The 13,952-nt window shown below is 42.9% G+C and overlaps 1 protein-coding gene across 9 annotated transcripts in view; it reads right to left on the bottom strand.

Annotated features, from left to right (window-relative positions):
- Positions 1-10,516, bottom strand: part of AGFG1 (ArfGAP with FG repeats 1) — a 38,467-nt gene extending 27,951 nt beyond the window's left edge. For 3 of the 9 annotated variants that reach the window (XM_069792159.1, XM_069792160.1, XM_069792166.1), the window contains exons 1-2: positions 10,004-10,514; positions 526-619 (exon numbers count right to left, since the gene is read on the bottom strand). In XM_069792159.1, the coding sequence (XP_069648260.1) occupies positions 526-619; positions 10,004-10,170 (261 nt within the window). In that variant the 5' untranslated portion in view covers positions 10,171-10,514. Of the gene's footprint in view, positions 1-525; positions 620-10,003 lie in introns of all 9 variants that reach the window. The other 6 variants (XM_069792165.1, XM_069792162.1, XM_069792163.1 and 3 more) reach the window with 6 other exon arrangements.
- Between the last annotated feature and the right edge of the window lie 3,436 nt (positions 10,517-13,952).

Below are 13,952 nucleotides of genomic sequence, written 5' to 3'. Positions count from 1 at the left end.
GTCTTCAAAGCTGCCCCAAGCCACTCTAAACATGTAGACACTTATTGGATAACAATCCATAGAGGAAAAAAATTCTCCCTTTCCTTCCTCTCTTCAAGAACCTTCAACATTGATATACTTTCATTAAAGAAAGACACTGTTGAAACTACTAGAAGACTTTCGACACCTACTCTGAAGAAATACAGCTACAAGCAACAGATTTATTTTTGTCACGGTACGCTCTTTCAGGAAACACTGCTGCAGTCAGTCTCAAGGTCTGGGCTTGCAGAAAAAAAAGTAAAAGACAGATACATATTTCCTCATGCAAAAGCAAAAGAAAACCCAATTCAGAAGTACTGCTCATGTGAATCTAGACTGTCTGGGTTGGGCAATAACACGTAACATTATGATGATCAGCCAGCTAAGTGAAACAAGCTCTTCAGAAGCACCACTTAAAGGAAAACTTGATTATTTCATTTGAAGTAGTGTTTTAAAGTTTAATATTAAAGTGCCAAAACCACTCGACATTCTTCAAATAATACTTACTTCATTTCCATGTTTCTGCAGAAATTCTATTTCCTGTTGTGTGAAAGTAGTCATTGAAATTGACTTCACTCTGTGGGGTGGATTCAAGCCCCGTCTAAAAGAAGAAGCAAGAAGTATTTAGTCAGTATTCAGGAAATCTCTCACTATACAATCACTTTTAACATTATAACCAGAAGTCAGTCAGTTTTAAACTCAGGAGCCATCTCTGTAAAATGCACTCATTTTGGTACTGCCATACAACTTAAGGCTGTGTAAGCTCATCTCAAAATAACATTCAGCATGCAGAGTCAAATAATTGAGCTTTAGAGGAGACCAATGTTTATAACCGCACATGCAAACTCACTCTGACACTTTCTACGCAAGTTTATGAAAACATAATTAGACTTTTTTTTTTTAAATCCTAATCTGCTTCCCCGAACTGGTTCACCCTTGCCTCTACTCTTCATCTCTCAATCCTGGGCCCCTCTTTTGTAGTTTTCTTTCCCTCCAACTCCTCCCCTCACTTCAACCTGTTCTTACTACAACTTCTACCCAATGACTAGATTTCTTCAAGCCAAACTTCCCAGCTCAGATTCTCTTTCTCTTGCTTTAATTATATTTCCTGTTTCCTCCCAGCATCTTTTTTCTAGTTTACGTTTTGCCCCTCCATCCACAGGTCTGTCATCTTCCTCCTCCTGAACACTACACAAGTAACAGCAACAAAAGCAAAAAGACATGTGCTCTCAAATGAGAGATACCATTACTAACGCAATAGCTGAAAACTTCAGCAGCTCTGCCTTAAACAGAGATTGACACCATTCTCACATCCATGCTATAGACTGCTGCAGCAATGCTAACAGAAACTTAAGTCACTTGTGCCACCAAACCCTAGCATTGTCAAACCCAGTTCAGTCAAAACCCACAAGCATAGAGAAAAATCCTGCTGAGCAACAGTGCCAGTATAAGAAAAACCTTTCTTTCTTTTTAAGCTCTTTCTTTAAATACATGCTAACTACTGCTTTTGCCCAAATACTTAGAATTAAAATCAAGCTGTGTTTTGCTCAATGGAAACAAGAACATTACATCCCACATACGCCAAACAGTGGAGACACTAACTCAGGCAATACAATGGGGTTAGTTTAACACTCAAGTAAATTAATCATGCCTGGATTTTTGCGATACCATCTTAAAAAAAGAAAACAACATTAACTATTAGATATCAAAGAACACAAAATTCTGTGGTTATGTACATGAGAAGAAAGTTTCCAGAAAGGAAGTTGGGGGAAACTTTCCAGGGATGTAATACAGGGCTAATAAATTGCTAACAAGTCAACTGATAAGAGTTAGCTTTATTGCTTATATTTCTTACTACAGTCTAGTTATACATTTGGTTCAGACTGCTTTTAGGAATTAAAGAAAAATAATCACTGACATCCAATTTAAGACTAGTAGTATTCTTGGAATAATCATGGAGTTTAAAGAAAACTAACTATAAATTAAATTGTTATCCATCAAAATAGTGTACAACAAAAATAGGTTGTTCCAAATATTAACACTTTATACTCAACTTTCACAGAAATTTTTTTAGCACTTTGAGTTTCTGAATAACTATAATGGAGAAAAAAAATTGTTGTGCATTTAGCTTGCAAATTCACCCTGACACCTAAGTTCACACTATACAAGCAGTAACATTTTAGCCCAAGTTTCATTAAAAAACAGCTTTAAGACACTCAATGTTTGAAACACTTGGATAAAAATAAACAATTAATTGTATTTTGCCAAGAAATGCAATGAACTTAAGGGTACCTCAGAAGCAGAAGACATATACAAACCTATTAGCATATGAGAATTAATTTTACAGATTGCTGTTTGCTTAAGCAAACTTTTCAAATCTGAGCATCTAAAATTAGACTCCATGGTTCAACACCTTGACAAGAAGGCAGAAGAAGTTTTATTAAGGTTATTGAGAGAGGTTTCAAGACAGTTTATTCAACTCAAACATCAGCAAATTAATTTCTTGTCTCAAAATGTTTAAATTCCTTGGTAAACTGAAATTAAAAATTTAACAGCTTTTATCTAGCTGCATATCAAATCCACATCTACATCACAAATAAACAACACTTATTAAAATACTGTATTATTATCTAAGATTTTTTTTAAGTATTTTTCATCATTTTCATATGATGTAACCCCCCAAAAATCTGTAAGAGTTCTATGCAGTTAAAATTCGTTGTTTCAGAGCTGGTGCTAGTATTAGGTTTGGTTGTCTGGGTTTTGTTTATTTTTTGCTCTTTGGTTGTTTTGTTTTTTTAAACACACCTTCTTGGTCTGTACATGAGTAATTACATTTCACTAAGTGACTCTGCAGAATTGCATATTAAGTGACAGCATCGAAACAAAGTTGGCATCCACCTGGCATTTCACATAAATATGCTCCATCAAATATTATATAACAATCACTGTCCCTTGCTTTTACACTAAGTATAAAAGTGGATCTGTCTACCTTAGTCTGTTCAATTCACTCTCCTCCTATTACTTACGAAAGATGCACAGTTAGATAGTTGTAAACTATTTAATGACTATTTTAAAAGCTAGGGTTATTCGCCAAGACATTCACGTGTTTTTCAGCACAGGTAGTACATCTAAACTTTCACACTAGCTTCTGCTGAAAATTAATTTTTACAATAAGTATAGTTTAAGTGCTATACTGTACCTGTGTTTCCAACCTAAAGGTACTGCACAAGTTATTTAAGCAGTACCTACTCTACACTGATCTACTAGGGCTCTTTAAAGCCTTTACATCAACAAACACGTATGTTCTGTTAAACAGCAACACTAAATGTACTTAAAACATAGACAAGATTTTGTTTAGCCTAACCAGAGGCTTCCTACATGCCTCTCTCCCCAGTGAGGACTGCTCTAGAGTTTTACGGTTCAGGTTATAAAGTTCCCTGATTTACACATTATATCCATGATGTGAGAAAATGAATTCTCATTTCTTTTACACCCTCCTGCTAAAGGAGGAAGACATGCCCCACTCTAAGTGCCAGATCACAACACGGAAGTATCAGATGTCTTTGCATGATGAAAGAAAGCATGTTGCCACATAGGTGATGCAGGAAGATTGGAAATCATGAACATAACTTTAATAGCCATAAATGCAAAGTTAACTATCAAACTGCAGTACTATACATTCAAGTATTTTTTCTGTTTATTTAACACAGCAAGGGGTGAGGGGAAGCCTATAAAAAGCCTCCTCTTATACTAAATCAATGTAAGAAGTCAGACTGGAACAAGGAATTCAAGACAAGAGGCTCCATTATACAGCATACAAACACAACCCAAAACATGTACTATCTTCCTTAGATAAGTTACTTTGATTCTATCATTAGAACAGCTAAAACCCTACTTTTTTATGATTTCTAACAAGCATGAGCCACTTTCAATAACATTATACCCATGAACTGACTAGAATCTCCTTAAAACAGAGCAGTTGTGGGATTTATGAAGCAGAACTCGAGAACCAAGCTTAAGTACTAAAGCTACTCTTACTTCAAAATCCTAAGATATTTTATACCCTTCCTTACCTACAGAGATTACTTGATGACCCAAACAATTCGCAAGCAACTCATGTACATATGGGGGAAGCTTACTGGTAGACAGCCAAGTACAATTATCCCTTATGAGGAATAAACAATCCTCCTTTTTTATAGAAGTGTATCTACCACTTGCTTTGTTTCTTTCCATGTATTTGACAAGTGTTTTGCACAGTTCTAATGCTTTACAGTATTCCCTATTTAACAGGGGACAAAATGGATTATAGTCCCTTAGTCCAAATTAGTAATGCCTAAATTTAAATTGAACCTGAACAAATCTTTGCAACCTGTACCCGTGCAGTGGTACCAGTTACTCCTTTCTCTACTACAGAGTCCCTGAGGAAGACAGCAACCAAACGCTACCTCAGCACTTAATCCAAATCATAGCTATCTCCTAAGAGGCTCTTGCCAAAGATGACCAAGTAAGACTATTCTGCCATCTGCACTTACCTGGCACACTATAGCTAGAACATCCCACACGTGGATCCCACTCATCACTGCCAACGTCTTCATGCTCAGCAATGGTTACTTCTGTGGAATAGCACTGTGACCCGAACTTCCAGCTATGAGACTATCCTCCACTGACCCTCCACTGAATCAGTCCGAGCTTCTAGTGACACAGCCTGTCATAGGGACAGCTACAGCCAACACGAGCAGAACATGAGATCCCTGCTCTTCAGAGAGCATTGTTAAAACTGGTGCTCTCACAAACAAAGGAAGCTTTAAGGCCACAGACACAAGATTCTGAAGTCTGTCAATTGAAATATTAAACATTCAAAACACTGTCAACTGAACATTTGTTGCTAACATAATTTAGTAGCAAATTATGGTTGAACTTGTAGTTGTTGGCAGAGCAGGCACTCCTGCATTCACCTCAAACACATGTCAGCAAAGTTGTCTGCAAAGGCCAGAGCTGGGAAAGGAAAAAAATTTAAAAGAGTGGGCTCTGTTGGAATAGAGGGTCACTTCTGTGGGAGGAACGGTGGGCACACAGCTACTCAACACTGCTAAAGTTTCCCTGTATCAGATTCTAACATGATCTCAAGTCTAAGCCAGCAAAATCTGATCCCCTAAGAAGCAGGAAGTTAATGAGGCAAGTCAAATGCCAAGCCATCATAGAGCACCCGACATCTCCAGGTGTTTGGAAAATGACCTTTAGAAAACCCAATGTCACAGCATTCGTTATTATTTCTATGCTATTGTTATTAGCAGAAGAGAATATAAGCAGTACTGGCCATTCCTGATACTTGTAGACTTCCCTGGAGACCCTCCATCTCACAAGCTCATTTATTTTTAACAGCAAAAGGCTCACACACACATTTAGAAGCACAGTCAAGGTTAATTTAACTTTTTTCTTAATAAAAAAAATAAAATTCCTTTCTGAACTGCATAGTATTCACTGTGGTATAGACATTTCCTTTGCTCTCCAGCCATGACACTGAAAACAAGTAATATATGAAATACCCTTAAAAAAATTAATATATATACATATAAGATACAGAGCCATTTTCCAAACATGCTCCAAAGGAAAAAAAGGACTGGAAAGTCATGCCAACACAACCAGAATCACCTTCGCTCTAACACTGTTCATTTAGACCATTTGGGGAAAGGGACAATAATTCACCACCATTGCACAAAGATTTATTTTTTAGTTTGTTACTAGTATCTGCTGTCAAATATTTCAATCTGGCTGATACAGAAGTCCCTTACCCAGGAAAATCTTAAATGTAACATTTCAACTAGGAATATTATAAGCAGCCAAAAGAAGGCCACATGATCCAATAACTGTAAGAAATAGCATACAAGAGCTTTAGCGTTCCCCACGGTAACCATATGTTCCAAACATTCTTTGTTGCTCCTTCCTGACACAAGCCAGAAGTGCAAACATCTGAACAAGAGACTTCCTCAGTAAGTTGGAAGGGAGGGAGTAAGGAGGGTGGCAGCAGGAAAAATAGTAGGAATGTCCCAATTATCACATTAACGATAGATAAAGCAGATATTAAAAAAAAGTCACGATTAATTAAAAAATTTCTATAGTACCAAACTTGTGGAAGTGGACTCTTAGTCAAACAGGAATATTTTCCATTCAAGAATTTAAAAAGGTGTTCTTTTTATGAAAGTTAGGAGCTGGCTGACCAGAAGCGGTACAGAAGTGCTTGAAAGCAAAGATACGCACAGACAGCTGAGAAGCAAGGCAAAAGGGCATTTGATAAGACAAAGGGAAGGATGTCACTGTCAGCAGGACACATGGTAGCATCCAGAAACAGAACAGACATAGCTACCAACACAATTCCTTGAACCAAAGGACTTCTGTCAAACCAAAAGAATCCGTCTGCCAACACTTCCCCGAGACAGTTTTGCTACAAGAAAGAGAAGTCTTCCAGTTTTGTATTACCATAATCCTTGACCTGACAAGACTGCTCCTCTAGAGCATCTCCTCCCACTCTCAGGGAACAAATGATTGTGTGTATATTTCTACATATCCTATATTCTTGTCCAATACCAAAAAGTTGAATTAGGCACAGCTTGTGTGATGCTAGCGTGCTTTTTTTCCACATGAAGAGAATTTAAACACAGGGAACAATCAGAGGTATTTTAAGAGGAAGCCACTACCCAAACCACTATCCGTGAACTTTCTCCTGCATGCACCATTTTGCACAGCAAAACTTGTGCTCTGGTAAACCCAATCTGATGAGAAAACTTAAAACCTAGGTATTACAGAAAAGGACCTCCTCTGTGTTATTCACACTTTTAACTTGCCGAGACTCACCTGCAACATTAAAGTCAGAAACAGATCTTTTTAGCAAAGTCACTAGTTCTCTCATCATTTTTAGCAGTACTCGAACAAGCCTGACATACTATTTTTGCAAATAGTTAAGAAAATGGTAGTTTTTTAAATCTAAATCTAGTAATAAATAGTGTTGCTCTCCTTCTACACATAGTATCCTTAGTGGAAATTAAGGATGGCTCCAGAATGAAGGTTTTGGGTTTGAATAGACTGTCCTTGCCAGGACAATGAATAAACACTTCAGAAAACTTGCAAAGTTAGACTTTCTAAGTTAGACTTGAGATTTTAAAAGTTTAGAGTTACCTGTATCTAGAACAACATGCCTAAGATTATATGGAATTTAGCGACTACTTTTAGTTAATTGAGAAACCTTTCTGAAGGAGACTTCTTAATGTACTAGCATTTTAATCTTGCATTGGGCACCTCATACTTGAAAAAACTGGTCTACTTGACTCCAAGAATACTTCCTGCACCAGATTAGAAAAAATTGATTAAACCAAGAAGCAATACAAGTCATTCACATAGCATACAAACAAGATGAAGTAATAAGATTATTAAAGCCTTACAGTAAAGCAAGTATTATGAGGCAGAAAGCAAGCAGCCATTAGGAACTACAGAGGCAGCAGTACTTTTATACTTATTTGCCATTATGTGGTTTCTTCCCAAGTCATTTCCCTCCACTGTGGAATTCTACAGTGAAAAGCATTTGTAAATAAACAAGTTGTATGAAGGACTATTCTGACAAAAGTGTTAAAAATAACAGTTCCTAGTTATGGAACCATGGAACAGACATGACCTATCTCTACATTAAGTCTCACTGCTAACAAAAATAACACCTTAGAACCTAGCCAGTGGGATAACCAATGCATATGATCTTGCACACACAATTTATGAAAGCATTTCCAAGTGATGAAAGAATGAACCCAAATTTATTTCAGAAGAAAGCTTTAAGTCCTCTTAACAGTCCTTTACTCCAGCTTTAAGTGGAGGTGTTACTAGCTGTAACAACTAAAAGTGTTGTTTGTGGGTTTTTTTATAGCAACACAAAAACACTGCATATTTAGAATGAAAGGGCTATTTGCATTTCATTAGAATACCAATACATTAACAACTTTTCTTCAGAAAAAGTCTTCCTCCTTTAAGCATGGTAACATCCAAATGATGGCCAACTTAACAGCAAGTGACAGCTGTGCCCTGCTTACTAGCTGTTTCGCTGCATGTACATCCTTTTGGTTACTGTAAATTGGACTATGCACTTTAGTAGTCCATACCTCCCAGCCAACACATAAAAAGGAACAAATCTTACTGAACCCATGCTAAACATCTCAGCAGCACTCATGATATATCTGTCTATTAAGGTCAAGAAGCCTGAAAAATAAAGGGAAATATTCTCATGAAACAGTTTTATCATGCTGTCAGTTTAACCAGTAGGAACATGTGCAACCATGAAATAAGCTCTGTGCAGGAGCTTAAAATAGTTTCACATGCCAGCACAAATAACACTTTGCTAACAGAGCAAACAATAGCCAGAGCTGGCTGATTAAGTAGCATGTACATGTCAAAAACTAGAGTCTCTTTTCAGTTCCATACCCTGAATGTATTTTCTGTATTTGTGTCAAGCCTGTTCAAAAGTCTACACAAAGTAGAAGGGGAAAAAACAAACCCAAGACTAATTAGCTGTCTAGTAGTATAAAAGGCAGTTTGTTCCATGTAAATTCAGCACAGAACTAACATGTTTGCTTTGTTTTGCACCTCAATATAATTACCAACTTTGTTCTAAAACACCAGACCTTACTTGGAAGGCCTGCGTGGGGTATTTAGTCCTTCTTAGTAAGGGGAGAGAAACTAGTTCAGGCTCCTGAATGCCTTCTGTGAACTCAAACCCTTACAAACACAAGCCTGTATCCTTTGACATACTATTTGTTACTTACTTTGGCCACTCTTTGATTCGGCTCCGTTCCATAAGCACAATGCCACAGAAACATAAAACAAGCAAACAGACTTAGCTACCGAAGCAGTAACACTGAAGACAGTAGGGTTCTCCCCCCGCCCCCAAAGTTACATGTAACTGCAATTCAGAACTGACTGATCTCAACTCTTAGTTTCATACACACTATCTCAGAGGAGGAAGGGTGGGAAAGGAAGGAGGAGTAGTGGAGAGGCCCATGCAGGAATGAGGAACAGGAAAAATGCAATCCACTTTATCAGAGCCAATCCCTTTCCAAGGCTTATATAGATAGTTTGTAGGAAGCAATAGATGTAAGAAAAAAACCTTCCAGTACTTTTCTGGTCAAGTATATTAAACTATTAAGGCTAAAGTTTATCCTCTAAGCTAGAGTTTAGAGAGTTGTCTCACAAGCTATCAAGCGTAATTCGAGATGCAAAGGGCTAGGCTGGTGATCTAACTTAACATTAAAGTCAGCTTTTTCAAACGTTAAACTTGGCATTCACGATGGGTTTAGCCTGCCCACGGCCTCACAAGGCTGTCATGGAAGTGAACTGTTCAGCCACGTGCCTGCCCCCTGCCCCCTCCAGAAGTACTCCCCCAGCACTTGTTCAACTAACTACACCTTCGACGAGTTACTTCCAGGGTGGTGGTGGTGGTGGCCGTGCCGTGGGTCAAGCGCTTTCACTCCCTACGTGCCGGGCAACACCTCCCCAGGAGCGGCGACGGGATCAGCTGCGGGCTGCCGCCGCCCGCCGGCCCCGCGCACGCACGGCCGGCTACCAACCGCCATCTCCCGCCCCGGCGGCTCCGGCCGGGATTCTGAGCCGACACCCTCGCGAAAGCCTCCCGGCTGCCGTCCCCTCCCCGGAAAGCCCCCGCCCGCCCCCCCCCCCGCCTGCTCCCCTCCGACGTGGCTGACCCAGGAGGGAAGGGGAAACCCAGGGGGGAAACGGCCGGCGCAGCGAAACTCAAAGGCGAGGCGCTACACCCCGCGTAGCGGCTCGCTCCGGCCGCCGCCGCCGCCCCGGCGGACGCGTCTCCCGGCGGCGAAGCGAGCCCGGAGGCCGGCCTGGGGCGGAGGTCGCCCCGCCGGCACCGGGGCCGCCCTCCCCCCTCCCGGGCCGGCCGGAGGGATGGGGCCGCAGGCCGCCCCCCGCCCGCACTCACAGGATGCCGGAGCAGGAGGTGCACACGAAGCTGCCCACCGTCATGTCGGTGTAGGTGGGGCCGCGCTGGTCGCAGTCGAAGCACTTGCGGTTGGGCGGGAGGCTGCTCATCTCCCGCAGCAGCTTCAGGTGCTTCTCCTCCTGCTTCCGCTTGGCGCTCGCGGCCATGGCCCCGCCGGCGAGGGGACCGCACGGCACGGCACGGCACGGCGCGGCGCCGGGCCCCGCTCACACCCCGGCGGCGGCGGCGCTCCGGGGCCCGGCCGGCGGGAGAGGGGGCCGGGGCGGGGGAGGGGGGGGAAGGGGAGGAAGGGGCGGGGAGGGCAACCGGCGCCCGCCGCTGAGCCGGGGCGGGAGCGCGGCCGCCGCTTGCGCCGGCCGGCGGCACGGCGAGAAAGGGAGGGCGGGGGGGGGAGAGGGGCGGGCCGAGGGCCGCGGCGCGGAGGAGGCCGGCGGCGGCGCCAGGCCCCGGGCGGCTGAATGACGAGCCCGGGCGGAACCTGCGCGACACCTTTATGAGATCAGGGAAGGAGATGGCGGCGGCGGAGCGGCAGCGCCGAAGGCGCCCGCCGGCGGCAGCGCCCCCTCTCGCGCGGGAGGACGCACTCCCCCGCCCGCCGCGACCCCGGCCCGGGGGAGGCGCCGCCGGCGGGGCCGTGGTGTCACCCGGCGTGACCCGGCGGGGCGGGGGGGCTTGCTCCGAGGAGCGGGGAGAGATGCGACCCCGGAGGGGACGCCGGGGGGCAGTCCTGTGGAGAATCCTAAGGGAAAAATCGCAGTAAAGCGCACGGTTCGCCTTTCCTCGGGGAGGCGGGGGTGTGCTCGAGGCGGGCTGCTCCGCGACGCCCCCGGGGGCGCCCTCTCCCCCGCCCGGGGTGAGCGCCAGGCGCGGCCGTCGGGGAGGGGGCGGCCGTCTTGGGGGGGGGGGGGGCGGCGTCGCCGCGGCCGCCGTTCTCCACACGCCCCTCGGCCCCAGGCGGTGCGGGCGGGCTCAGGCCGGCTGGGGAGAGGGGTCTGTTCCATCAGATGGCCAACACCGACCTCGCCCCCCGCCCCAGCGCTCCCCTCTAGGGAGCCCCTCTAGGTTGCCCTCGTCTCCCAGAAGTCGGAAAACTCCGTGGCGGAGGCTCGTGAGAGCAGGGGCTGAGGCGAAGGCGGCCCTGCAGGAGGCTCAACAAAGCCTCGCCGAGCCTCCCGAGCTGGAAGCCTTGTCAGGAGAGGGCTGCCGGGGGGGGCCCTGCCGCCTGCGGTGTGACTGCCGGGGGCTGGGCCGGGCCGGTGGCTGCGGTGCTTCACGAGGGCTGAGCGGGAATCGCCGGTGCGGTTTTCACAAGGCAGTGGGATTCGTGAGGAGAACGTCGTTACGGGTCCCTGTCTTTTTTTATTACGGAGATGAAAGTGCACGGTTTCCCCTTGGGAATGTGGCCGTCGGTGCCCGACTGGACGCTTCCCTCATCAAAGGAAAGAAAACGGAGCCAGCAGTCACGTATATCTGCTGATATCCTTGAGGAAGCCTTGGCTCTGGCTTGAACTCAAAATTGCCGCTGGTCTACAAAGTACGTGTTTGTTCCTTGCAAACGTGCCTAAAGGAGTATTTTTCAACAGTGCACAAAATCAATGTGAAAAAAAAATGTGGATGTGCTTTGTAATTTGGTGATTTAATTTGCCAAACTGCACGGCAACACGATGCGTGATTAAAATCTTTAAGGTTTAATGATTCCCAATGCAATGCATTTAGGGTCAAGTTTTGCACCTCTGACGTCAGTACACATGTTCGCTTTAGCTTTTGTAGGAGCAAGATCTGATCCACTGTATTTTCCTCATAGTTTTGGTTAAAAAATCTAGGACTAGGTGTTCAGCATCAGTAATTTGGCACTCCTCCTCTTGATTTCTCTGGATGTGCTGATTTACATGAGCTGATTAACAGGTCCTAAGTTTTAAACCCAGCACCAATCTCAATTTTTTCTAATATGGATGGCAGGAGCTATTCATAGTGAAAAATAAACATCACTAAATCATTAAATAATCACAAATGCTTAAATAGCATTCTTAAGAGTAAACACAAATATTTCCAGTCTTATAAGGACCAAATTCTCACTGCTTCCTCTTAATTTTTCACTTCTCTCTGAAATGCTGATGTTCTTGTTATTCAGAAGGTTTCATATTTTTTTGCCTTCTACAAAACATGCTAACATTGGAGATTTGCCAATGACCTAAATGACCTAAAGTAGATGACCTAGATTTAGCAAAAAAAGTTTAAACATTAAAAAACATGGGGTTTTTCTCCTGGACAATACTTTGGAGAGTGATGATCAGCCACAACAGCTGCTGTAGTGGAGAGTTGCTACATACATTTGCGTTTTGTTCCAATGGGAGTCAAAGGTGCTTTGTAACTGAAGTGAGAATATCCAGCTTCAACTGCTTGTGTCACAAATGTACTTACATGAATATTACGTAGGAATGGTTGTTAATAAAAACGATACCATTGTCATTGAAGCTGTCATTGGCATTAAAATGTGGAACTGAGCTCCCAGGGAAAACCCTAGTACTATTTAAATCAATCACAAAGTTCAATAGGAGCCTTATGGATTTCATATTACACTAGAACAGGCTCTAATTTATTTCATGAGGAAACAGTTCTGACATTATTCATGGTTGGCACCAAGGCCGGTCTTATGCTAGTAAATAAATGATGCTTATTAACATTAATTTGCTTTAGAAATCACTTTTTAAAAATACCAAGCCTCTCCATTCTATATCTCACAAAGCCGATTTACCCCAGGAAACTACATGATGTGACTTCAGAGGGTTGTGAGGATACACCCTTTTAGAAATATCCATAAACTCTGTGGGATTTGGGTTCTTCTAGAGACTGTGATCACGTCTGCTCCAAATCTTGGGTTCCTACCATCAAGCATCTAAATCTTACTAACTTGTTTCCCATAGGAACCAGTGCTTGAGAAATAAAACTACCAATGTATAAATGTGTTACAGTGTTGACATACATAGGTCTGAAAACTGGCTACCTTAACTTCCAGCCCTGCTTCACCTCCCCACAAGCAATAATGTAACTGGTGCTTCTCTTCCACTCCCTCCTTTTCTGTTTTTTTTTTTTTTTTTTTGCTGCTGACAGCTAGCATTAATTTCCTCAAAGCAGATGGCTTGTGTTTTCTCTAAATTACTAATGGAAAAAATCCACAAATAATACACATGAATAAAAACTCTACTCTTCAGTTTTCTTTTTCCTGATATATTTTTCTGTTTCTCTGCCCTAGGACCTGAATTCCCTTTCCTACAGCTTCTCTGTCCAAATTTGTTCTTCATTCTCTCCTCCTAATGACCAGACTCTTGTGGTTGGAAATATACTGGCCAGCTGTTTATTCCAAAAGTGCTTAATCCCTGCTGCACCTGCTACAGCTTTTAGCATTAAAATTAATTTCTTAACAAGAGGTAAAACAACGATTTCTTATGCTTGCAACATTTCTCTTTGCATAAAAACCAGAATTTAAAAGTTAGCCCAGTCATGGGTAATAATATATGAAAGATGTTGCTGCAGCAAGCCCTTAAATATGGGCTAATAGGGTATAAATTATAATATACAAGCACATAATCTAGGGGACTTATTGTCGGGACCAAAAGAAACAAGAGTCTAAGAATGTACGTTTGGGAGATGAATAAGACATTTTCTGTTTGTCACTAGGATTGAGGTCAATAATACCCATTTTAAAGCAATTAACCCAGCAGGCTAAGTGACATGAAAATTATCATGCTGAAGGACTAATGGGCTATTAAATCCATCATGCTTCACTACTGATGGGCATACAAAATTAATCCTGGGATTAGGTATATCGGATCTGTGGTAAACTGCTACTGCAATATTTGTATATGAAGGGTTTTCTGAAAATGCTAAGAAAGAACACGGCAAGTATATCTGGCAAGAATGTTCACTG

Source organism: Haliaeetus albicilla, chromosome 9 (assembly GCF_947461875.1).
Source record: "Haliaeetus albicilla chromosome 9, bHalAlb1.1, whole genome shotgun sequence".
NCBI classification, from domain to species: Eukaryota; Metazoa; Chordata; class Aves; order Accipitriformes; family Accipitridae; genus Haliaeetus; species Haliaeetus albicilla.
This window is presented reverse-complemented; position numbering and strand designations above follow the sequence as displayed.